Below are 26,256 nucleotides of genomic sequence, written 5' to 3'. Positions count from 1 at the left end.
TCTGATGCTGTTTTTGTATTTTAGTGAGCTAAACATTTGCTTTAGTGGGCAATAGTCGGGTCTCCACTAAATAATAAATTGCCATACCTGTCCAAGAAACAGAATACTTACTTTTGATTGGAGGTAAAATGAACCACCCACTGTCTTGTCATTCACCTTAAAAAGGTGCTCGTAGTTCTGGAAGAGATAAAACACTTTTTTTCAGAAAGATGCCCGTTGACCCATTTTCTGATCTTATTGTTACAACATAAGGATATAAACATAAAGAAACATTTGATAATGTTGATGAGGTCAAAATAAACAAAGAACCATGGTGAATAAAACTGTGTTCCTGACGTTACCTCTCATCTTAGATATGTACTTTGTAGCTGTTACACAGAATCTGTGTGTTCAGCCATCAGTTTGTAAAGATATGACTAACCGTAACAATATTCTACGACCAGGCCATCTTTTAAATGCAAATGGTGTTGAGTGTTTACATCGAAAGGTAGATTTTAAGTTGGGATACTTGTTTATATTACAAAAGAAGCTCTGTCTGAACCAGTTGTGACTAATGAGTTTAGGTAATAACAGAAACCAATGTCTCCACTCACACTGACAGAGCAACACAAGCACGCTACAATGAAGGAAACAGATTTTGATATGGCCAGAAAATCTGTAAGGACTGGCTAAATACTACATCGCAAAAAGGCTTGATGGCTCTGTAGCTTAGTACCAACACGTTGTTAGTTACACAACTCTAGAGACGACGTGTGTTTGCACCTGCTCAATCTCCTCAGGGGTGAGTGTGGAGACATTGAGGATTTGTTGCGCCTCTTGCAGGCTCATCCCAGTGATGCTCGAGGCTGCAGCCGAGTGCTGACCGGCACTATTCCTGGCCTGCGCCGCTGCTTTACTGGCTGCGAGAGAAACAACACAAATACTCACAACTTCAGTTCAGTAAATGACATTATCCATCTCTCTCTCTGCAACAACTTTACACACAAACACCAGATATATAGCTATTTCTACGTGACAACTGCACATTGACAAAACCCTATTATCTAGAGCAGGGGTGCCCACACTTTTTTGGCTCACGAGCTACTTTTAAAATGACCAAGTCAAAAAGATCTACCTACATTAATAATGCTTATATCTATATAAAGCATTATTAATGTATAAATATACAGAGTATACTTTATATTTACAATATTGGCGTACCTTGCATAACTGCATGAACCCTTATGACACAATACAATTTTGTACATTTTTGGTCATTACATTTTGCTCTGATGACTTCACTGCATGGAACCAGCAGGGTTGCATAGTCCGGACAGTAGCTGCTGGTAGTCAGCGTCAGGCAGACCAAATGGTCATCAGTCATGGTGGAACGGTGTTTGGACTTAATCTTTTTCATGTAGGAAAAGGCTGACTCTAGGGCTGCAACTAACGATTATTTTCATAAACGACTAATCTATCGACTATTTTTTCGATTAATCGACTAATCTAATGACTATTTCCCATAGCAAATTAAGAATAGTAACTCAAAATGTTGGAATTTGAACTTCAAATGTATTTGAGTAACAAGATCTGAACATCAGAACATCATCATAACAAATACATGAAATAGTAATACAAATTAAAGTGCAAATATGCTTTAAAAATAAAGAAAAAGTACAAATAAAGCTTTAAAGTTAACTCAACATAGCAATCCAGCCTCTGAAAGTGCAAAATAACTAAAGAATAACTGGGCTGCAAGTGCCATTCAAAGTCCAAAAGTTTAAAAAAATTGTCCATCCTACCCGATAATTAAAGCGCAAGGGTTGAAAAGTAAATCAAAATGACTTATTACAGTCCCGCGTCTTGCTGCTCCCTCCTTCAGGGGAACACACAATTTACACACGTTTTAAATTGTAATTCAGAAACGTGAGCATATTGACATACTCTTGGTTGGTTGTATTCTGCATGTTTAACAACATGGAGAAACTCCTGTATCTCCGGACAGAGCTCTATAAGCCATCTCACATCAGTGTGCAGCAGGAAGTCAGAGTGGCTGCAGTCCTTCTCCAGATGCGCACAGAACATCCGTCTTTGAAGAGCTCTCGCTCGATTAGACGATCTTTGTTGCCACATCCGTGATCTCTTTCATGTTTAGCGTTGTAGCGCATAATGCTTGTTGGTGTATTATGCAGTGGTAATTAAGGAAGTCGGGGAAAACATCTCCCTGTACTTGGCAATACATCCATTCAAGCGGCCAACCATTGCGGGCGCAGCGTCCGTAGTGATTGACATTAATTTGCACACTGGGAGCTGGGTTTTGTCGCTAAAGTTTTTTTTAATTATTATTATTTTTTAAATGGCATGCGATCTACCCGCACTACCTCCGCGATCGACTGGTAGATCGCGAACGACGTATTGGGCACCCCTGATCTAGAGTCTGTCATTTTCCTTTAATATACTGTTACTATAAGATATGAACACAAATGCACTGCGTTTGTTCTCAATACTCAACAGTATCAGACACAATTACTTTCTCTAACTTGACCTACATTGTTGTGCCCACCAAAGAGCACACCTGTCCTGATTAGGTGATCTAATTGGTTTCACAGGTGCATTCTGGGTGAAAGTGATTGCAGATAGTGTGGTATTTCAATGGCAGTGTGGAGCAAACGACAGACACAGGTTTGTATGTGTCTAATGTAGACAACATGATGTATTTATTTGCAAGGAATAGTGTGTTTTAGAACAATTTAGTGTAAAGCAGACAATTTGCTTTTGGTTTAGTGGTTCAGTAACTGTGCCACAAATATGTCGACCAACGTTTATGTCTTAGCAATTGCAAAAACAATATGTAGTATTAAATACATTTGGGTCATACCTGCAATTTCTTGCTGTAAAGCGCGAGCAAACGCTCGTCCCACCACCTGTGCTCCCATCACGATGATCTGCGCGAGATATTTAGCCTGCAGAAGAAATAAGATGCAAGTTTGCAGACGTGACATTCCACATTGACAGTCATGGAAACTAAAACAGAGAGCGAGATGAGGTCCCTCGGTGGTCTTCATTTTGACAAGTGACATAACAAGAGTCCCCCATCAGTCCAAAACTAATTAAGCTGACGCCACGTTGAGGAAGGTGTCGACAGGTGAGGAGCACCTTCATTACAGCGGAGGACTCAGTTCCTCCGTCCTACTCGGACATGAACTAACTTAACGCTACGTTTTGACACATTAGTTTCTCCTTACATCACATTCACAGCGTCCCTCTGAAGAGGAGGAGGCGGCTACTTAATGTAACAGCTGATATAACGCTACACAACGTCTCATGCTGATGATAGCAAGAGTCACTGACGTCAGCGACAGGGATATATACACACACAAAATGTATTCTTACCATTTTCTAATACTACACAGGTCCTTGAGACAGTGTGCGGCTTCTGTTTTCACACATGTAAAGACACCGACGAAGGTTACTTCAGGGTCAAAGTTCATGGAAGCGCCGACAGAAAAGAATTCAAGATGAAGCCGGTGGACGGCGTCATTTATAATGCTGACCTCTACTGGCATGGAGGAAAACTGCAGCTTGTTTTGTCTTCTTGAGACGTATCCATACAGTATATTTATTTATATATATTTATATACACTATGTATAATCTGCAACTATTCTGAAATAATAGCTGAAATATGTTGCATACATATCTGTATGTCCCCAATGAAGTAGGTTATTGTTGATAACACAGCGCTAGAGTGAACACTTAACATTATCATATCCGTTATTCTAATAACTTCACTTTATTTTGAAAGTATATCACCAAAGGTCACGTCAGGCTTGTCTACCTTGATGCTGGTATGAAAATTATCCTAAAAAAAATATTTATTTGAACACCTCTTTATTGTATTCTATTAGTTTAAATGAGCCAGTTAGCCTTATGGCTCATTTACATCTGTTTTCCCTGACCAGATGTTAACCTACAACTATATTTAAAAAATGTATTTCATAAAATTAATATATACAATATTAGGCACAATATAGTAAAAGGAACAATCAATTTGTTCATATATTTATTCATTTCTATAGCCAAATTTAAATGCATCTAATTTATTTTAATGCACCTATATACTTTCTGTGCCCAGTCTCCACTGGAGAGATATTAATGCGTAAAAAGCACAGAAATCCCTTAAGACATTTCTCTTCATTATGATTGTCATGGTGACCCCTTAATAAAAAAGCAAAAGTAGTATTTGTTTCAAATATGTGTTTATTGCGAGACAATATTGAAAGAAATTCCACAAACCATTCCTCAAGTACGACAGACAAAACAACAACAATGCTCAACTCAGTGTATAAAAAGGAAGTTATTTTTAACACAAAGGAAGGCAGTTAATCCAATCCAAATATTACAAAGTACGGCGTTTGAGAATCACAAGCACTTACAGTGTACATAACACGACACCTGCAGGTCTCCTGTTCAACACGACGTGCATGACCGGCTGAATCGATGGTTCATTTCAGTCCATCAGAGGTTGTGAACAAACGGTGGGTTCAAGACTCGATTATTGACGATATTGTTGTAGCCCTGATTGGAGATTACATGATACCTATTATGGCTGTTTTGCAAGTTATTAATACTGTACTGTTATTGGCTAATTAACAACATGATTGCTTACTGCTAGTTAACATTAGATAAGAAAATAAGAAAATTAGCTCATTTAAGTGAGGAATATCCCCAAACAGTCTGGCAACAAAGATCACGATTACAAGTTGCCCAGCGAAAAAGAAAAGAAAGAAAAGAAAGAATCATCTTAGAGTATACAAAGGCCCCTCTAAAAACTCCAAAAAGGAGGTGGCTTGGCATTCAATGCAAAACATCTTAGTTGTATTAACCTTTAACCCCTAACTTATAAGACTACCGCATGGCAAAACATTTAATAAATTCTAGAAATAACACATCGTTAAATTGGCATTTTATTCTATTGTTGGCAAACAAAGAAAAAGTGAACTTAATGTTGTTGTCATAAGAAATCCCAGTTCATGGCCAAACATGAACACTGGTGACCCTGTTGTATCCTCAGTGTGGTTTTTGCTGCTGAAGGCTTGAACTTGTCACAGTAACCGCATGTGTGTGTGTGTGTTTTACCTGATCAAACAGGAAGACGAGAGATTCACTCATGCAATGAGATCATTAACAACATCACATCCTTCATAAACACATCGTGAACGAGCGTTCTCAAATGACCGGCCAGTAAAAAAAACAAGTGGTCGACAGCGGAGGTAGATGTGCACTCACGGTTACCAACTTTGTATACACGATACACAACCTGGCATCTAGCTGACTGGGCACAAGAGGAGGACATTATTTTTTATTTTATTATATCAGGACACCTCAGAGTGTATTATCATGCTTAAATCATGGCTGCACATCACAGACGAAAAGAGAGGCTGTGCTAACACACTAATCCATTTAAAAAATAAAAAAGGTTTGCTCTGTTACAACCACTGATCCTTAACCAGAATTGTTTGAGGTGTCCTGATTTATGATTTCAATGGACTATTTTCTCATATTTACTGTTGTATTATCCGGCATGGTGGGATAACTTTCCAAATATCCTGAATAGTGTGACATCACAACGAAGCAGTTACTATGTCAGATTTATCACAGAAGGATTTTTGAAATAATTAAATAATTCAGAAATCATTCCTTAAATCTTAAGGATTACAAGGATTTTCATATCAAATTTCATGCAGCCGGATATGATGAACACCAAACTAGACAACATGACATTTGATTTTCTCAACCTTTACAGATATAGTGATACATACTTGATATCAAAGGGTGCTATTGTGATTGTTTTCCCATATAATTTTTACTTTCACATTATACAGTTTGCTTTGTGCTGTAGGATGAGATGTTCGCTGATTGAGCTCCTGGACTTGTGTGTGGCAGCGTGACTTGACAGTGGATCTGTTCTCTCTTCTCTGCTGTTGGCACCAGGATGGAATCAAAGGCAAGATGGCGTCCGCTCTAGTCATCCTGGACGACACAACAGGCACAGCTAGTTACATCAACCCAGATCATTGAGCAAAACTGACTGACAATCTCATCAGTAGCTTGTCAGTGCTTCGTTATACAGTGGTAGCAAGATGACCAGCTTAAATAATGTTAAGATGTCTGTCACTAGACTCGAGCGGTTTCCATCACATTCACGCTTCACTCACCCACTCGTCCTCGTCGACCCCCTCGAAGGAATCCTGTGGCAGCGGGTCGTCTATGTTCCCCAACTTAGCCACCATGGCACTGAGCAGCTGGGACACACACACACACACACACACACACACACACACACACACACACACACACACAGTTAAAACACATGAGAGAAATACCGCTATGTCCATTCAGCGACCACTACATGAAGGATTTCATCGTAGATCATCACGACACACGAGATGGAGCTCATCCTCACCTCCTCTTTCTTCTGTTCATCAGTCTTCTCCTCCAAGTAAACTGATGAGGGCAGATATTTCCTCACTGGAGCCTCTTTCGGGGCCTCACTCACTGAAAAAACACACACACACAGAGTCAAAATCTGAAACCACAAATCCAATATACGTACATGTAGACTGTAGCATTTCCATGTAGATAGATATGTTGTACAAAGTCCCATAGTATGTATGCATATGGTCCATGTCAGCACCTGGCGTCATGTCTTTCGGCTTCAGGCTGATCTTTTTGTGCTGGCCGTTGGAGCCGGACAGCCAGGCAGAGGCAGTCAGTGCTGGTTCCCAACAGACGGCGGTGTCAGGGTACACGTCGTCCTGGAAAAACTCTTTCTGGAGACACAGAGTTACACACACAGGTATTTATACTTTATATAGTAAAAGCAATAGCTATTTATTAGAAATAACCATCAGGTAGGAAAATATGCTGTATTAAGTCCACTAGGTGGTGTTGCTGGCTCACCTTGACCCGAGGCACTTTGAAGGCCACTGGCTCTATCGTTGCCTTGGTGAGCATGAGTCCCAGAGCGATCTCCACATCATGCACATTGCACTCTGACTTGGGCAGAAAGGCAAAGCCCTGCAAACAGGAAACAAACAGGAAGTGTCAGAGTATAGCAAACAAAAAAGACACATACAGCATCAGAACCATGTCCCGGTTTTAAGAATGGTATTGTCCCACTCTGGCTGTCCACGTACAGTGTTCAGATGTATGGTGACAGACAATTGAAATACGACAAAGATGACGGCACGAGGGAGTCCAGCTCAGTACCTTATGTGGCTCAGAAGAGTTAAAATTGCTGCAGTCCAAAAAGTACGGATCTTCAGGCACAATCTCATAAATGTGCACTCTTGTATCACCCTGAAAACAAATTAAACACACAGGTTACATCTAATTCTACATTTGTTCTCAGTTGTGATGTTCAAATGTACCTTATATGCAGTTATATTTAGTTTTAGTTTTTAATGTGCTTACTTTTGCAGTGAGGAAGACCAGACTGGTGTCGGGGTCGTAGAAAGGGATGAGTGTGGAGGGAGAGGTGTCGATGTTGGCGTTGGCTACGGCTCCAGAGGACACGGAGTCAGCGGCGTACAGGTAAAGGTTTCTCTCACTGCGACTGCAGAAGGATGACAAGGTGAACTTTTCTTTTGACTGACCCACTGCGGCTCTGATAAGACTGAAGTATGATGCATGCAATACACACTCAACTGAACTGTTTTCAGTAGAAATAAAAAACAGTGGACGCTCACATAGTTCCGTTTTGTTAGCATGGTCATCCGAACACGGACATCACTCTTGCATGTACTGTCTATGACATATTCTGCCAGCTTTATAACGCTTTAACAAAAAAGAAGTATTTTCCATGTTCAGTACCTGTCAAATCCTGACACCAACAGGTACTTGCCCTCACACACCCACACCACACGAGCACCCCTGTGGCCCTCAGGACCTGGGCCCTCCTAAAGAAGAAAAGTAAGATAATTATTAAAGACTTAAGTAGTTAAGTAACATGAACATGTGTTTTGACAGGAATTAAACAACACTGTAAGGCTTTGCTTGACAATGCCTCTTAGATATTCTATCTCACTGTAGATTACCATTAAGGCAGTTTATTGCTTTTAGCAGTAACACACTATTGACAAACAAATAAATAAATGAACAACAAACTCATGTTTCCACCAGATAACATGGTTCTGAAAAGTGGTTTAAAAGAGTTCAATGTTGTGAAATTTTATTTGTTTGCTGTTACATGTACAACTTTTTTTTATTGTATCCTCCCATATTCTGTACATACCTGCACAGGTGCAGTGGACTTGCGGGGGTCGTAGATGCGAACTTTGCCATCTTTGCACAATGTGGCCAGGAGCTTTCCATCTGGGCTCCACGCCATGCAAAAGATCTGAATATAATCAACAAGCGGAAACAAGAAGGAAGAAGAAGGAGACGCTCATAAGGAGACTACAATGGACAGTTGATGTATTTACTCCAGTAAATAAATCCAAATGTCCAAACTGTTGCCAAACAGCATATATGATGTTTCACTCGTGTTCATAGATTGGATCAAGGCGTGGTTCTTGGTCACCCACCTGGTCCTCGTGTCCAGTGAGGAGTTTGACCTGTTCTCCGTTCTCCAGGTTCCACAGTCTGACTGTGAGATCGTAGGATGAAGATGCCAAGAGTCCGCTGGCCAGAGGGTGGAACTTGATGGAGTAAATCTTCTCAGTGTGTCCTACGGGGAGGAAGGGTCAATCAATGTGACTTTTACTGTTGTCTGTCAGGCTCGTCAATCAACAATATATTATAGAGAAAACTAAATTGAGGACATTTCGGAGGGTGGGCCCGGTCCTACCTTGCAAGAGAACCTCAGGCTCAGTCAGAGTTTCTTTCAGTCCTCCTGTTGGTACTTGCCATACCCGGATCTTTGCATCATCCCCAGCTAGCGCGGATGGAAATACACATATCAATACACACTTATCAGGTCAGACAGTCGATACAACGCACAGCTGCGAATGCTCACACCTACACAGTCTTTGTTTTCACTTACCCACAGCAAGCTGGTGTACGTTAAAGGGGTCCCAAGACAAGTCCACCACATTAACAGAGTTTTGGATGGTGGGCAGGGCTGTGTCAGGTAGCCTGCCAGGCTGAGAGCGCTGAGGATCATCACATACATTAAGCAGTATTCTCACTTTCCCAAGTACAATATAAAAAAATAAAAATCTCCAGCTGCTGCCGTACCTCACAGATGGCGATCTGGCCCCCGGAGATAGCGAGGGGCACTGCCACGCGTTGCCGGTTTACACAGAAGCCGTCGGACTCGCCTGGTGTAGTCAGGTTGAGGCCCCGCAGGTTGGTGACGTGTGTGTCCCGGTGCATCACGGCACCCTGGATGTGGCGGAACTTGGAGGTCGGACCTGGATCAGAGATAATTCATAATTCAGCAGATTTATCACCAAAGAAACCTTATTATAAAAAGACAGACACCAGAATGGGCTGTGTTTATACCAAGCAGGCTCTGGATGGCCCTGGCGCTCTGGCTGGGACTGGAGAGGAAGCCGGAGGAGAGCCCAGAGGTGGAGGAAGGAGAGCGGGACGGGGCAGCGCTGCTGCTGGGAGTGCTCAGAGGACTACTGGAGGTGGAGCAGCCACGGGCCGGATCCTGTGGAACAGCAGGGTGGCTGTTAACTTAATACAAAAATGGCAGTCAGTGGAGCCTTAATGGTCAGTAACACTAAAACAGTGTCTACCTCCTTGCTCCCCCCACTGGCCAGCTCCTTCTTCTTTGCAGGTGCAGCCTTTGATTTGGGCAGTTTGTCTGGACAGAGGCTGACTTTCTCCACCTGAGGACAAACACAGCTGACAGTTCGAAGGCGGGCCCTTCACTACGACTGGATAAAAGGGTAGAGAGTGGAGATCCTTTACCTGCTTGTTGCCTCCCTTCCACCACTCCTCAGCAGACATAGCTGGAGTCGTGCCCGCCGTATCTGGGTAGAGATCTTCAAGAAACTCCTGGCTTGAATGCTGTAAGACAATGAAGAGCACAAACATGCGGGCGTGAAAACAAAGGCATATTATGTGAATCTGCTGTATGTGTCACTTCTGTCTATATACGCACCTTACGAGGGACTTGATAGCTGATTGGCACAATGCAGCTGTCTGTCAGCTGAAGGACACGCATCACCTCGCAGGACAGGACATCCAACGCCACCTTGGGTACCATAGCGACTCCGCGTGTCGAGGTGTCCGTCAGGCAGTGGCTCACTACAGGGAAAACATGAACAGAAAAAGACAAAAAAAGAGAGAGATCCAATACCAGGAGGGAGAGAAGCAATGATCTGGCGAGACAGATGAACGAGGAACAAGTTTTACCTTGCGTGAAGAACGGCTCAGACGCAGACACTTCGAAGCAATCGACCACAGAGTCTCTCTGTGTGAGAGTGAACATTATTCAGTCATTCACTGTACTGCGAAGCATTTCTGTCAAAACCATACCTCAGAGATGTTGCATGCCAGAATACATAACAGCATTCATCTGTATCTCACCATGCCAGCCAGTATGAGCAGATCAGTGTCGTCATCAAACAGAGGGATCATCATCCTGAAAGCAAAGAGGCAGGACACGTTCAAATTATGCTCAGAATCCGTAGTAGTGTACTTTAGCTATTGCATCTCAATATGTCACAGGGTTGGAGGTTTCAGAAAGGCGCCACCAGATGGAGCAGTGTGCTCAAGTTTAGGGTAACTGGTAAGACATCGCCAAGTCAGATCACACAGGTTGTTTTGCATTTTCTTTTCCACTGATCTTTATCTGCAGTTTAGGAAAACAGTCGGAAAAAAACCCTCAGTCCAACTCTGTGGAAAATGCATTGTCAGACTCACTGATTTAAATGCCTTGGATCTTAAAACCTGTGCTAAAAAGATTATTATCAAAGACCAATATAGCATAAAACCCCATGAGGAACATGTTTCAAGATGAAAACATTGTCAACAAACAACATCAGACTCTAGGCAATTTAAGAGGGCTGCAACTAATGATTATTTATTGTTTAGTTTTATCAGAATGCTCTCAATGAATTGATGCAGTTTAGTCACCAAAATTAAACCATGAAAAGAAAACATCATACATTAATAAACTTTATACATAGCACCTTTTGAACAAATCAAATGCACTTCAAAGGGATTGACAAAACGTCCAATGTTAAAAGTAGTAAAACGTTACTCCGATAAAATGAAATAATTCATAATGATCAACAATAAAATGTTGAACACACAAAACAGGTTAAATAGATATAGAACTGATAATGCAAGAGATACAAATAATAAAAACCACAATGCTGATAAAACACCATGTAAAAATATAAATATCTAAAGCTCCTCTCTGGCTGTTCAAACGTTTTTATAGTTCCCTCAATCATATAAGACGTCTTCAAACTTAATTTTGTCTGACAATGTCTCAAGCCCAAAAGGCAATGTAGTTCACTGAAAATAACAACTCCTTACATTTGGAAAGCTGCTACAAAACGCACAATAAATAACTTTAAATACAAATCAATTACCAAAATCAACAAACCCTTCCAGCTCTGCCTCAACATTCCCCCACACTAAACAACGCCAGTCACCTGCTTCCTCTCGTGATTTGAGGTAAGAAGATTGAGGGATGAGGAAGCTGAATGAGCTTCAGACTCACAGGGGAAAAACAACTGGGCTTTAGTAAATAAACTAAATAGGAAGTGACGGCTTAGACAGAAGCATATTTGCACATGCTCTCACTCTCCTTCATACTGGAAGTCGTTCAGACGCTCACTTCATCAATGAGAGCAACAGGCTGTTGTTTCCCAGACAAGAAAACAGGCCGATCGGACCACTTCACATCACAGAGAGGCGGATTGAAGTGGAGGGGCGGATCCAGTGATCGGCTTATGATGACGACCATGTGTCATAGTGCTACTCATGAGGAATATGCCTCTACATAAACCCAGAGTGACAGACTGAAGACGCAACGCTCCAAGAATGACAATATAATGACAGACTTAGTTTAGGGTATCTTAAGCAACAGCGCAAGGTGACACGCAATGGTTAGAGAGCAGTTATATGAAAATAGATTTTCAACAAATCTCCTCGAGTCCAGGATGCCTCAGTCCCTAAAAACTAGCTGCCACGAGTCTGTGGTTGTAGCAGCTCACATCCTTTTGTTGGGATCACAAATGTTTTCCAAAATTACGATGACAAGAATGTTGGTATCATTTTAATTTGGGACTTACGTTACATTTTGGGCAGTGATTTTGCTCTTGGCAGTTTTTTGCAGAAACAGCAGACAGAGATACAACTGAATGTCATGATTGGGAAGGCGTTAACGCTTTTGGTAAACTAGCCTGCCAAGTGGATATGGTCTAGAAAAATGAGACATTATTTGTATATTGTATTTGGGTGAAAGTTGAATTTTGAACTTCATTGATCCCAGATATAGATATTTATATAGATGGATAACTTTAACTCTGAGAATGGATGTGAATATCATGGTAATGCTTCACTATAACCAAGGTATTTACACAGGCCCTCTTTCCGTGTTTACCCTGCTCTACCTCTCTTTATTCATCCCAAGCATCCGTCTTTCAACAATATGGGCCGGTCCCAGACCTGTACCCCCTCGTCTCTCTATCCCTCTCTTTCTCTCTCCATCCCTCTATCCCGGGCCTAAGAAACCAGCGAGGGGCGGCCACGCTTCGTTAGGGCAACTGTGTGTTCCCATGTCGGAGTCAGTCCACAGGGAGTCCCTAAACACCTCCATTCCCACACCCCTCTCCGCTGCCCGTCGTCCACTTCCTCCTTAACTCTTTCCTCTCCTATTCAACGACACCACCAACTTGCTCCCCGCGGTCTCTTTCTGCCTCCAATCCAAAATCGCTGCCTCCAAATTCCCTCCCTTTCTCTGCGGCCTTATCTCTGCTTTTCTCACAGTAAACGTACAACAAGACAAACAGCCACATAATAGGAGTGGAGCTTTATCACTGATAATGGCCTCTGTTTACTATCGCTTTCATGCTCCGCCTCACCGACAGCCCATTTTCCCACACAGGAAAACACATGCACGCATGCATGTGCATATTTAGGGCCACAGATGCACAGGCACACGGACATACATGTGCCTCATGATGTATGTGCGCATGCATTAACGAGAGCAGTGCAGTAACAGTGGGTTAAGTGTGGGAGCGAGCATGCTTATTGTGACGATCTCGATCACACGGGCTGATTATGAATGAAAAGAAACTATATTACAGGCCTCATTCATGCTCTTAGTGTAGAGGCTGTAAACAGGACTGTGTGTGTGTGTGTGTGTGTGTGTGTGTGTGTGTGTGTGTGTGTGTGTGTGTGTGTGTGTGTGTGTGTGTGTGTGTGTGTGTGTGTGTGTGTGGTACCGAGTTCAGCCTGACACACTAATCCAGACGTAATCCCTTTTCCGTGTTGGTGTGTGACTAGGACAGGTTTAACCACACACAAACGATACAATATGGTGTTCTATAATGCTGAGGGAAAGATATCCACAATATCAGCTGAAACCTTGAAAGACTTCACAAAACGACAGACTATGGCAGCCAAGTTTCACACTCTCAGAGCTATCTGCACCCACTAACTTATCAACACCTCCAAAGCTCTTCCAACACGCTGCGTTGAGCCGCCTGATGCTTCAAAAATCCCCCTTGGCTTCAGTCTGTCACTGGCACTCGGCTCCTATCAGAGTTTACACTAAGCAGAGAGCGGAGAGAACACGCCTCCCGCCTCGTCTGCCATCGCCTCACACCGCTCTCTGACACGAACCCAAACGCACATCACAAAATGACCTTCTGCCCATGACAGCAGCCTTCAGCACCAGCCGATATGACGGGCATATTACTCTACTCTAATGTGCATCTGTGTGCGTGTGTATGAAAGGGCCCGAGTCAGCCCAGGTATATTATGAGAGCTGTCGTTTGATAATGGAAGCGATGGAGTAAATCAGTGGAATAACTGACTAATGGAGGGCCCGGCGAACGGATGTGACAGACAAATGCAGAAATGGTGTGTGTTTATGTGTGTGTTTGAAGTGAGGTGGGGTGCAAGTGATTGGGCATCTGCAGCTGTGGTTGAGGTGGACGGAAACCTCAGGGTTGATAGAGTTCAACTGAGAATGTCATTGGATAATATCCCACCATATACACAGAAAATCCTTCCAGAAACAGTCAAGTGCAGAGATAAATACTGCATTATGGAAAAAATGCTGTGCGTATGCATGCATGTGCTTACTAGCATGGCAAAATATGTGAAAGTAAGAAAAATGCACACACATCAACACGCTCTGAACGCTTGTGTGAACACATATAGACTTAGATAGCATCAGACACACACAGACGTTTATTATATAAAGTATATAGGTGGAGCTAATGAAAGCAGCCTGCAGAGGTATAAGGTTATGGGGTTGCGCAGCAAAGACCAGATCGGTATCAGTCAAAGGGACCTTTCTCTGCGCTATGAGATCATGGCCTTGCGCTCGCAGCTAAAAACACACATTAGAGAGCACAATAAGCTCCAGTCGACAGGTAGGAGCTGGACAGAAAATAGAGAAAAAGGAGAGAGGAAGTCTTTAGGGAATATGAAACTAAAACAAAGCAGCTAGTTGTCTCCTTCTCCATTTTGGCTTTTCAGAGGGCCACTCTGTTGGAGAAGAAATTCAAGCATCCTAACAAGCTATGAAAAGATCAACAAAAATTGCTTTTGTAGATAACAGTTTGCAATAATATGTTATCTGTAATTTACCCGCATTCTTTTTTTCTCCACATTGTAAATTTGATACAGCTATTTCTGTCTATTCTGTGTGTACGCCAGCTATTGCATGTTCCAGATCCCTCGTTTTTCTTCCCCATTTAAGTATTTCGTTCAGAGTATGTTGTTGTGTGTGTTGTACAGATTGCAAAGCCATCCAGTTCAGATTTTACTAGATTCCAGTCGTGGAAAAAAACTCTTAACATTTGTTCAGATCACAACCATTCTGACTCCTACTAACCTCAGCAGTGGAAACTCTCCACCGCATTGGAAACCAGTCTTCATGGACATATCATGGTCATAATTATCCTACATTATATGGTGTGACCTCAGCTTAATTTACTGTTCGTATTATTGGCATTCCCTCCTTTTCCTTTACGCCATCCACTCCTCCCTCCTTCTTTATCAGCCCCCTGGTTATGTCATCCCAGTCAGTGGGAGTGAGCGAGTGGTGAAGCAGTATCTGGAGGTGAAGGGTCTGCTGAACTGTGAACTCAAGCGGTCCACTTTATCAGCCCTCCTGCCCCCAAAGACTGCGGCCTGCAGCGTGTCCAGCTGTCCTAGCAGGCCTCGGCTGTCTCGCTGGCCAGCAGTGACTTAGTGTTGGCGACTGAAACTAGAGCCGTCTTAGCCATAAAATAATGTTTGTATAATCACACAGGGTTACGAGGGCCCTTACGAGGGTCGGGCACAGCAAGAACAGAGGATGTGTTGTTGGGAGCCTTGAGTCACTGATTTTTAAAGTGTTCAGGTCAATATACTTTTATAACACTCACTTGGACATCAAATTCAAGGAAAGCTCAGGTCTTTTTTTATATTAAATGTAATGTCTTCAAGTAAGAATAGTTGGGTTTAAGATATAATTCTGCTCAAGATTTGATATCAGAGGTGACCACTGACAATCCCACTGAAGTAATTTATTACCAGCCAGTATTGTTCTCACCTTGAGTGAGTCTGTGTGTGAGTCATTATGGCAAAATGTAGTCCTTGGAAACCCTTACTGTGGCGGGAACAACTACAGAGGCGGGTTTGAGTACTTTGCCAGGTGCTTTTATTTCTGCCTGCGGACAGATTCTTTCACTGTGACAGCGCCGCAACCGCACAAGATGTAGTCACGAAACTTAACAGGTGTGTAGTCAAGTTCAAAATGAAGGCCGGGTTAGAAGAAGGGTGTGGTTCTAACAAGGGCACCAGAGGTAGAGGGGTAGAAAGTGAGGAGAGGGCCATTGCTCCCACCACTTTACACTCTGTGTGATCCATCGCAAGATGGTCTCCAGTTAAAAACACAAATATTCATCACAGGTTTATCTTGGAGTTGAATGTTTTACAGAGACACCCAGGGATGTGAATAAATGTTGGTGCTTTGTCAAATATATCATGGATGATGACTCAGCTCTCATCCATGGTAAACCAAGCCTCCCACCCCATGCAGGACACTCTGGCAGCGCTGCACAGCTCCTTCAGTCACCGGCTGATTCACCCCCGGTGTCTGAGGGAGAAGTACCACAAGTCCTTTCTTCCCACTGCTGCCAGGCTGCACAATACGCTGAGCTCTCAGTAGACCACGAACACTTTGATCACTTTGAACACTTTTGAACACTTTAACCATTCACCTGGTGCAATATCCAACACGTGCAATACGTTTAAGTAATTTTATATACTTTTTTTTATTCAGTCTGTATATTTTTATTCACTATTCACATGCAATGCTGCTGTAATCCTGTAATTTCCCCACTGCGGGACTAATAACAGATTATCTTTACTTGACTATACATGTGTCTTCATATTATAATAAAACAGGACTAGAGTCTTCTCTGTGAGCCTGTACTAATGTCAACATGCGAACGTCTTAATATGCTATGTCAATTTTATGACAATAAATTCAATATTTGTCACTTTACTAATGAAAAAAAAAAGAGTATACAAATCAACCTGCAGGCCAATCAGAGGATCACCAATGCCATCAGGGTTAATCCTCTGGGAAGCTTTAATGTCTGTACAAAATGTAAGAACAATCCATCCAATAGAGACAATTCAGTCAAAAGACCGACTAACTGACAGAAACTCTCCATAGAGCCACACTGTGGCTTAAAACAAAGGAATGAACATTATAAAAGCATGAGGCGGACCACTTGAACCTGCTCGTTTCTCTCAGTAAACTGCAAATGTATATCAACTTCGAAACCATCCATTTTAGGACTTTCAGTACTTCATCCCACTCACATCCCACACACATCTCTCCCACCCCGCCCTCCCACACACACAGTGTCGGATCTGTTGTATGAAATGAATCAGTAAAAATATGCAGTATGATGAACAGTTGGCTCTAACTTAACAGCTGCGTCTCACATTTAAAAGTACGACCACAAAAGCACATGCCTTTCAATTATTTTCACGATCCCAATCTGATGATGGTTCATATGACCAGCAGATTATCTATTTCTCCTTATGATAACCCTGCTCGCTTCCTGCCTTTATTTGTTTGTTGTGACAGAACACACCCGTTCTGTTGCAGTGCTATTACTCTTGTGTAAGGGAGTTAGACACCGCTAATGGTTTTATGCACACTTACGCTGCAGGCCCAATGGGTGCTCAAATTACTCCCACAAAGGAGGGACTGGTGCGGAATAATCCACTGGCGATTAACTTCATAACGGAACAACACTAGACCTGTAACGCCGTCTCCAGGATGGTAAGTCCTGGGTTGGTTTCTAGTATTCTGCAAATATGTGAAATAAAAAAGAGAATTCTTTTCCATGTGAGAGTGAATATTTCAGAGGATTATGTAAAAGGTCATCTAAACGGCAAACAAATGGTTTGGCGATGATTGGTCTTTACAAACTCTAAAGCATAACAATCCACCGAAAAGGACCACAAAGTGTGCCAAAAGCAAATAAACAATATATCACATGAGATTAACTTTGCCACCTTTGTAAACTCAGAAAAATCACAGATCAATCAACCCTCTGCACTTGTGCTGCCTCAATGTGTACAAATGTTTCCATTAGCGGCATCAGAGCTCCAGAGCCCGCACCACAAAAGCTGATCCACAGGGTCAGAGTGAGGGCAACGTCAATAAGGCTTCAACTCGCAATGATTGAATGCTGCGGCTTCATAAATGAAAATGCATTAATTGAACACCAGTTGTACCAGTTATTGTTGTTTATTTCTGGACATGAGAAAGCAAACATAATGTCTTGGTTCTTATCAGTTTTTTGCTACCTCTCCAGTAACAGAGCTAAGTTTCCTTGAAAGAGGATCTTTTAAAACCCCATAAGAAGGTTTAAGAAGTACTACTACTGATTTTAAGGTATTTCTAGAATCATCAGAGGCTGTTCTACTCATTCAAATAAATAAAGGTTCCGTCCACTGCATGTGGGGAAACATTTTTGGACTGTAACTATATTTCCAAATAAAGGGAGCCAGAAAAGAGATATGTCTTTATTTGTTTTGTACGACTCGCACACAAAATAAATCACTTTTTTGTGTAAAAACATATTAAAATTGAATATTTTCCCATCCAGATGGTCTTGGAGTATTACCTTCGAGACAGGTGTTATTAATCATCTTTTCAGAATAACTGATCCTCAGCTCTGTGGATAACAGATAAGAGGCACACACTGGGGTTACTGTGGGTTCTCATATGGTCTTAAAGGCTCAAACACAGCTCCGGTTGTTGTGGCACTGAATGCAGCTTCTAAGTCATGATGAGTTCAAGGATCTTCAGCCGGAATTTAAGTCCAGCTGCACCGTCACAATACAGAGATGTGAAATGTACTTAAGTGCAACATTCTTTCTCCACTGTGTTTGAGCCGTGTGTGTTTTGTTGCCAGTGTGTGTGTGTGTGTATTTAATAAATATGCTGGGTCTGTCTGCCTAGCTACATTCAGGAGCCAGTTCATTAGAAGGGAATTAGAGTTGACGCGCTGCGTTCCTGAGAGGGGAAGAAAAGCCAGGATTGTTGGTGGAGGGGCCAGCTGTGGCCCCTCTGAGCAACAGTGATGAGGCTCTCAGATTGGCTGCCAAGTGGCTGCTCTCCCCTCTCTCCTCGCTTCACCGGGCCCCGTCTTCTGGTCCCTGACAACCAGCAACCACACACACACACACACACACACACGCACGCAAGTACATGTATTGGCACACATGCATGCTCAGGATTTAATTAAACTCACTGAGTCCCGTGTCAACAGGTCTGCAGTGACCCCTCCGACACCCCCCGCACACTCCCAATTCCACATACGACCACATGCAAAGTTGGCAAATGGAAAAAATGCAACAGCTTCAGCACTTATTTTCCTCCCGTCCACGAGAAACAGAATAACACTTCATTACCATTCCTGCTTGTCAGTACGGCGTCATCTTCACACACAAGCGGCCCCAACTGGCACTGTACATCTCTCGGTTAATCCCTCTTTGCAGGGGGAGACAATGAGCCCACAACATCAGCCACACTCAATATCAAGAATGTGTAGAAAAACAATCCCTCACAATCTGATAGACACTTGGAGACGATTCAAGACAACGTAACACACAGTACTGTCTGACCACATTGTGTTTTATTACAAGAGACCCAGAGGGAGAAAACCAGGGCTTTAACTGGTGAAACAGATGATTATAGAGACCTATTTAACGCACACTTTTCTACTTATCACAGGCAATTAAGACATACATAGAGGCAAGTCTTCAAAATGACACACTCATGTCTACTCACACACTCACAAATACTCTGCATGCTAAACTGGTCCAGACTGGCTGAGCTATAAAGCCGCCAGGTCACTGGTCATGAAGTGGCGAGAGACCTCAGCGCTGCTCTGTGGACTGGGAGGGCCGAAAGGCAGACATGGGTGGGGGTGTTGTAGGATGTGGGTGGGCATGAGGCTGTCACGGTATACAGACTGAACGGGAGGAAAGGTGTGAGAATACTTATGGGAAATCTTCCAAATACACACAATCAAATATTTTGCTTTGAGGTTGCTGACAATAAATAGCACGTGTACTGTATATTGGCATGAGCTGAACTTGTTGTTTACATTCGTAATGTACGAGGTGTGTCTCTGAAGTGCTGGTGGCCGCCTCGGAAGAGATGCGTTCCACCTTAACCCTGGAGTTCAGCATCAAGGGCCCGACTAGATGACCATTAAATGACCTGTCGGCATGGGCCTGGGAACCGATCAGCAGACTGCCTCAGAGGAGAGAGGAGAGAGGAAGTGTTGGCATAGACGACAGAAAGAGAAGAGGTGAGGGGTCACGACCGGAACGACCCTCTCAGCTGTTGGGCCGCCGGAGGAAAGTCCGGTTCCCGTCACAGTTGCATTTGAGATGCTGAACGCAGGCAGAGGTACACGTGTTTCAGAGGAAGTGAGAAGAGAGCAACCTGTTTTTCACTCATGTCAAGTTGATGGATTATCCAACATTATTAGTACTTCACAGGTGTTCTTTGATCGGCAAATTCTTTGCCAATGACGCACAAATACATTTAAAAAAAGGCTTCTCTAGTTTGACAACTCACAAATTGTCTGAAAAACTCTAGTACAAACCTACTTAGTTTGAGTTAAAATAGAGAAGAACATTTTCAACATTTCTGTTCCGTTATCCCTTTTCATGAACAAATATTTGTCTCTTCAAGTTAAGTGTTTAATTAGCAGTCTTATTAGTCTCTCTTTCAAAAGCAAGCCAATACTAATGGAAAAAACCCAGGAATACATGTTTGTTCTTTTCAGAAAAAAACATGAAGCCAATGTGGGGAATCCCGATAATACATCTGAACATAAGATCAAAACAATGATAAATTAATAAAACTACGTTTTTGATAAAATGCAGATATAGTGGTTATTGGACATTTAGATTGCACATCATCTGTATCAGTATCTGACCTAGAAATACCTCAGTATAAATCCACTTTCAGTGAAGACATTTCAGGCTCTAAATCAGTCGCAGATATAATGCATTGCACAGTGATTATTCTGCATACCAGAGGTTTAACTTAAAAGTAATGATCATGAGTTCAGCTTTGACTTCCACTGGGCCAGTCACTCCACACTGCTTTAGTTTGTTATAGGGAACAATTTAGAGACGATGTCAGTCTTAGGCTCACTCTAAGTCTATTTTTCCTACTGTGGAAAACCCGCAAGTGCACACTGTTGCCTCAATAAAGTCTGCTTTTAAAGACACAATCCACCAGTAACAGGCTCGATGAATGACTTACTGCCCTGTACGAATCCTGACCAACAGACCGCGGTCGCTCTTGAACGGACACTCGGTTGCAACGAAAGCATCAACATTGGCCGACGGTTAGGAGCGCGCCACAACACTGTGATATCATATGATCTCTTCGTTTATTGATGAATATTTTGGGGCAAATGTTGCTCAAATTTTGAGCCAAAGGTCCCTCAAACGATGGTAGAGCTTGACTTTGCACCAAAGCTCACATTGGACCAGTTTCAGACCATACTTGCCAGAATGTGTATGACTGTGTGAGTATTTCCTTTACGGGCAGCCAAGACAGAATTATTGGAAATGCTAGAACCATAAAACCCAGTGATTTACGGACACAAAACATCACTGTTTAATATTTGTTTTTCCTTCAAGCCTGAGTATGTGAGTGCAAATGAGTGAAAGGGTTCGACTCGAGAGAGGGGACGAGAAAAATAAAGAGAGAAATATAAACCCTAAAACAACTTCTTCAGACCTTTTTTCTTTTCCATCTCTGCTCGACTAGAGCTACAAAAACATTCTTGAGGGGTTCAACAGAGCGCCATTCATCGATCGTCATTTACGCATGTTTTGGCTCCGCGGTGTCTTCCAGTTCTGCTTTATCAGAGACGTTTACCAGAGTTTATCAGTCCGTCTACCAGCCTGTGGGTCTCTGGAGCCACTTGATCGGGCTCCTCTCTCTGCGACACACACACACACACACACGCACACACACACACACACACGGCTGCGACTATGTGTCCATACTTGTTCTTTCTGGTCCATGTAAAAAATGGCACTTCATCACTTCTTCCCCTGCACTGCTCTCTCTCTCTCATGTCTCAAAAACAGAAATTCCACTCCTGCTGTGTGAATAACTAGCATCTACAAAAAGACAACATTTGGAAACATATAAATAAGGATTGTGATCACACAACAGGGTTTGACTCTCAGGGCTGATAAAGTTGTTTCAGTAAAAGACACAAAAATCAAGTTTGGCATGATATTAATTCTAAAGGATTCCAAAAATGTTCCGCCTCGTGGTGGAGGTTCAACAGCCTTAAAAATGATTTTAGCATCGTGCGATCAGCCGGCATGAGGCCATAGAGTAGACCTTGGCCTCACCTTTGCACTTTGTCCCGGGTGGATCGCCTGAGCACGAAAGCCTGTGTTTTACTGTTAGTGGGTCCAACACACCCTCACTATATCATCTGCTTTAATGACCAAAGCAGAGATTGGTACAGTGAAAACCAATAAAAACCATCACAGAACCGAGCAGATTTACTGCTACAGAGACGGCGAAAGACATAGGTGGGGAGCAAAGAAAGAGATAAACTGGGCGAGACAGAGAGGAGTAAGAGATAAGATCACTATCACGTTTGTGTAGTAAGTACAGCGTTTCCTCATGCGTGTGCAAGTGTCCTTATAAGAATGCTTCAAGCTATCAGGCTACATCTGGGAGAGTTACTGGACAGAAAACAGAAAGTTTGAGATTTTGTGACCACCCATACAGGGAATCCACAGTTTACTATTGCAGCCATACATGCAAACATACCTCAAACATGTCAAGTGTATAAACTTCACATTGTGAATAGAAGGGGTTGTGGTCAGAAGGAAAACATAAAACTATGCATTTGTCAAAAGGGAGATGCAGTGATGGACACAAATCTCTGCACAATAAGAAAAGCTGCCTAAATGTTTGCAAGCCCACATCCAGCCTGGGCCCGAGCACTTCCACCGCCGCATGACGAGGCAGCTTTGAGCAATTTGTTAACACAGCAGATGCATGTTCCTCTGGAGGATCAAGCTAAGTGGCGCTCATGTTGCATTCAATTACCCTCAGAGGGGCTTTAGCCCTGCAAAGACAAAGGCGGTGGGATGGTCATGAGATGAAAGGAAGAGAAAAGGAAATCCAAAACAATAGTTCTAAAACAGCTGACAATAGAAACAAGTTCTTTTAATTTAATCAACTTCTATTTGACCTCTCCTCCACGTCAAGGCCTACTCATGCATCTTTTCAATACATCAACACTGTGTGTCACAGCTCTAAGGAAGGCTTGTTATTTTCTTTTTATATAACCTTCTATATTTAACCAGACAGGGTCAGCGTCAAATTACCCAATGATCGTCTGGCAAAACCCAAAAGCGCTTTGAAAAGAGGCACGGTATCGCCATCAAAGAGAGGCAGAATGACAAGGAATAAAAACCAAAATGCTTAAGTGCAGGAATAGCGCCACAAGGCATAGACCACACAGTTTGCAGGATGGGGGGGGGGGGGGGGGCGCGGGATAAAAGAAAATGTACGGTATTGAAAGACAGGAAACAAGACAGTAGGGAAGGAAATAATGAATGTTACAGAGAATACCTGTAATGCTGTGAGTGCAGGTGACTGGAGGGGGCTACATGAGTAGTGGAACTGTGTGGAATAAGGACTTGCTTGCAAAAATATACAAATAATGTTATGTTCACGATAATGTGCAAACGATTTGACACTTTAGTGCACACAAATATTACACACAGCCTACACAGATGCATGTCTTGACCTATTTCACCACAACATGTAAAGTACCCGTCTGCTGCCACCGGGCTGACCTGATGTGACTTGTGACACATAGTTGCTCTCATTCCTCTGATAGAGTTTCGGTCATAGCGCTATTACAGCAGTGAGCAAACTGTAAGCTGCAGTTACTTCCCGCATTAATTAAACCACAGGCATGCGGCTGTTACTCAATACCTGACATACCAGCGTGCAGGGTGAGAATAAGAGTAAAGATAGGAGGTAGGGAGCACAACAGGGAAGCTAGGAAAGGAGGAAATGAAAAGGGCAATGGGAGGAGGGATGAAGCAAAGACGGTTGGTCTGAATAGAGAGTAAAGGCAAAACGTGTTTTAAACTTGTGCAGATTTTGTGATGTGCTTTGCCTTTTACATTTCAATGAAAGCCTTGATTTCAGATTTAAATTGAGCACAGAGAAACGTGTGAAAACAACTCACAGAGATGCTTCTGCACAGTTCAGCTCAAGAGGCAGAGAGAGAGACACAACTGAAAAAAAGCAACGAATGGGAAAAATCAAGGACAAAACACACAAAAAAAGACGGTCATGGGAAAATGCCACTTCTGGATGACCCTCCTCAGGAGCCGGGGGATGGGAGGTCACCCACATGCTCCCTTCAACCCGACCTCCTCACTCTGGATCTCACCCTGTCTCCTTGAGGCATCGCTACACTCTCCTCTTCCACCGTCACTCTGATCACAGCAGAAATCCCTCTCTTTTACCTCAAGAGCGAGCCGACAACCAGCCGTAAAGTGCTCTCTCCACGAATTCCCCCACATGTGTCTGGTTTAGAAGACTTTAACAGCTAAATTGTGAAATCGTACAGTTGCGAAAGGGAAACATGTTCTCAAGAAGCTCGGTAATGTAAGTTGGTAAACCCGGGGTTGTTTTCATGATGGATTCTTCATCCTTTCAACAATAAAAATGTGCACCAATTGCTCGTCCAGCTCTGAGACGTGCGCGGCCCAGCTGTGCGATCGGTGTCCGTCTCTCTCCTTAATGAGAAGTGCCAGCGCGCACAGAGTCAACAGACTAGTAAACCTCAGAGTGAACTCCGGTCTGACCTCCCTGTGTCTCTGTGTGCTCGCTGTCTCGCCCTCCTCTGCGTGAAGCAAACAGCTCCTGCAATCATTAAAGGTTTAGTGAACAGCATTTTTGCGGTCTTTGTGTTGAGGGCCTCTTCATGTTGTTCATGGACATAAGTGGCTCAAATGAAGCTCCGGTGAGGCCCACAAAACAAGAATCATAATTATGCTGAAAAGCACAAAAACAAAACTATTAACAAAAAGACAAACATGAGCCATACATTATTTTTCTTCATATGATGATATTCTGTCTGTGTTTCCCAAAGCAAGGTTTTTTAACACAGCCTGTCTCACACTCCCTCCAACTGACAAACGGTGAGAAAGGGCAAAACGATGCTTTGGGTGAGCACCCCTCTGCCCTCTCACCTTAAAACTGACCTTCAGTTTGGGACACAACCCCCCCGCCCCCCTCCGTGAGCCACTTTGGTTCCAATCAACCAAAGATGGACTACAGTGTAAACAGCATAATAAAATGTACACTTGTTTTAATAGTGTTGTATAGGAAAGGTTCCTCCATATAAGACAGCTTTATGAGGAACAGATTGACGTATGAGGCTGGCTCACGGGGCAGGTGGGAAGAGTCAACATTTCCCTTTTATCTGATCCGGTGCATTTGATTATAGCATTATGTGTTTGTTCTCACACAAACAGGGACAACTTCTGCTTTGAGTCCACTCATTATTCCTCTCTCTATTGGCCATGTTCCTCCATTACCTCCAGGTTCCCATAGCAGCAGCTAATTAACCATGGATGCTCCTAGCTTCTGCTTCTCCCTTCCAAGGTTTCTCCTCCTCTGCGTGGCACTACTTCCCACGGATGTTTTTCCTACCTACCGGGCACTGAGGCGCTGTGGGAAGAAAGGCATTCTGGGCCTTGTGAGGAGGGACCGGTGGCGTCTGACGGCAGCCCACACATGCTGCCGTCAGAGCGCATTTACGTGTGACGGGGAAGACGTGTAGTTGTGGACCGAGGGGGGTGGCATACATCTGCACAAAACACACATGAGCACAGATGCCAATACATATGCAGATATACTAAACACTAACAAAGAGCACACTCACACTCCCATCTCAACCTCTAAAGAACAGAGAGAGGCTGAGAATAATGAGCTGGGGGCTCCATCAGAAAACAAACCGGGACCATCATTCCCAGGCTCTCCGAATGGGAACGCAGCGCATCATTCTAAAGCCGCCCCCCTCGCCTTTGTGCTCACTAATTGTGCTGAACATTACAAAACATGGCTAACTCTGTACATTCTTAGAGCAAATAAGTAATGTCAAAGGAACAGCCCACTAAACAACTAAGAACTGTATAGGACCACCAGACATAAAGCGGTCTTGCCCACAAACTTCCAGCTCGGCCTTCTGTTCTTTGTTCATAGAAGAAGCAAAAAAGAGTCAATCAACTATCTCAGTTGAGCTCAAGCCAATCATTATTTTACGTCCCACAACAGCAACTTGTTGTCTTTGAGGACTAAAGCTTTGTCACTGAGGAGATATTATGACATTGTGACAAATATAGTGGGTAAAAGAGTGGCCTCGTTTGGCAACTAAATTCGCTGAAAAGCTGTTTTTCAGAAATTTGATGGACACTTTTGTTTGTCATCCCGCTTTCTTCAATTTCTCAAAAGACTGGTTTGTTGTTTCAAC

At 43.0% G+C, this 26,256-nt stretch overlaps 1 protein-coding gene across 2 annotated transcripts in view; it reads right to left on the bottom strand.

The window, feature by feature from the left end:
• Positions 1-26,256, bottom strand: part of LOC306749646 (mitochondrial import inner membrane translocase subunit tim16-like) — a 106,271-nt gene that overhangs the window by 1,234 nt on the left and 78,781 nt on the right. The window contains exons 10-30 of one of the 2 annotated variants that reach the window (XM_079232957.1): positions 10,523-10,577; positions 10,349-10,406; positions 10,095-10,240; positions 9,902-10,000; positions 9,727-9,819; positions 9,485-9,638; positions 9,218-9,393; positions 9,024-9,132; positions 8,829-8,915; positions 8,566-8,708; positions 8,274-8,378; positions 7,853-7,938; positions 7,454-7,595; positions 7,250-7,339; positions 6,941-7,057; positions 6,675-6,810; positions 6,444-6,535; positions 6,196-6,282; positions 2,858-2,942; positions 763-899; positions 112-177 (exon numbers count right to left, since the gene is read on the bottom strand). In XM_079232957.1, coding sequence (XP_079089083.1) covers positions 112-177; positions 763-899; positions 2,858-2,942; positions 6,196-6,282; positions 6,444-6,535; positions 6,675-6,810; positions 6,941-7,057; positions 7,250-7,339; positions 7,454-7,595; positions 7,853-7,938; positions 8,274-8,378; positions 8,566-8,708; positions 8,829-8,915; positions 9,024-9,132; positions 9,218-9,393; positions 9,485-9,638; positions 9,727-9,819; positions 9,902-10,000; positions 10,095-10,240; positions 10,349-10,406; positions 10,523-10,577 — 2,263 coding nt within the window. Of the gene's footprint in view, positions 1-111; positions 178-762; positions 900-2,857; positions 2,943-3,372; positions 3,464-6,195; positions 6,283-6,443; positions 6,536-6,674; positions 6,811-6,940; positions 7,058-7,249; positions 7,340-7,453; positions 7,596-7,852; positions 7,939-8,273; positions 8,379-8,565; positions 8,709-8,828; positions 8,916-9,023; positions 9,133-9,217; positions 9,394-9,484; positions 9,639-9,726; positions 9,820-9,901; positions 10,001-10,094; positions 10,241-10,348; positions 10,407-10,522; positions 10,578-26,256 lie in introns of those variants that run through there. The other variant, XM_079232958.1, reaches the window with a different exon arrangement.

Source organism: Taurulus bubalis (genome assembly GCF_910589615.1).
Source record: "Taurulus bubalis genome assembly, chromosome: 17".
Taxonomy (NCBI): Eukaryota; Metazoa; Chordata; class Actinopteri; order Perciformes; family Cottidae; genus Taurulus; species Taurulus bubalis.
The sequence above is the reverse complement of the archived record's forward strand: the minus strand, read 5'-3'. Positions and strand labels throughout refer to the sequence as shown.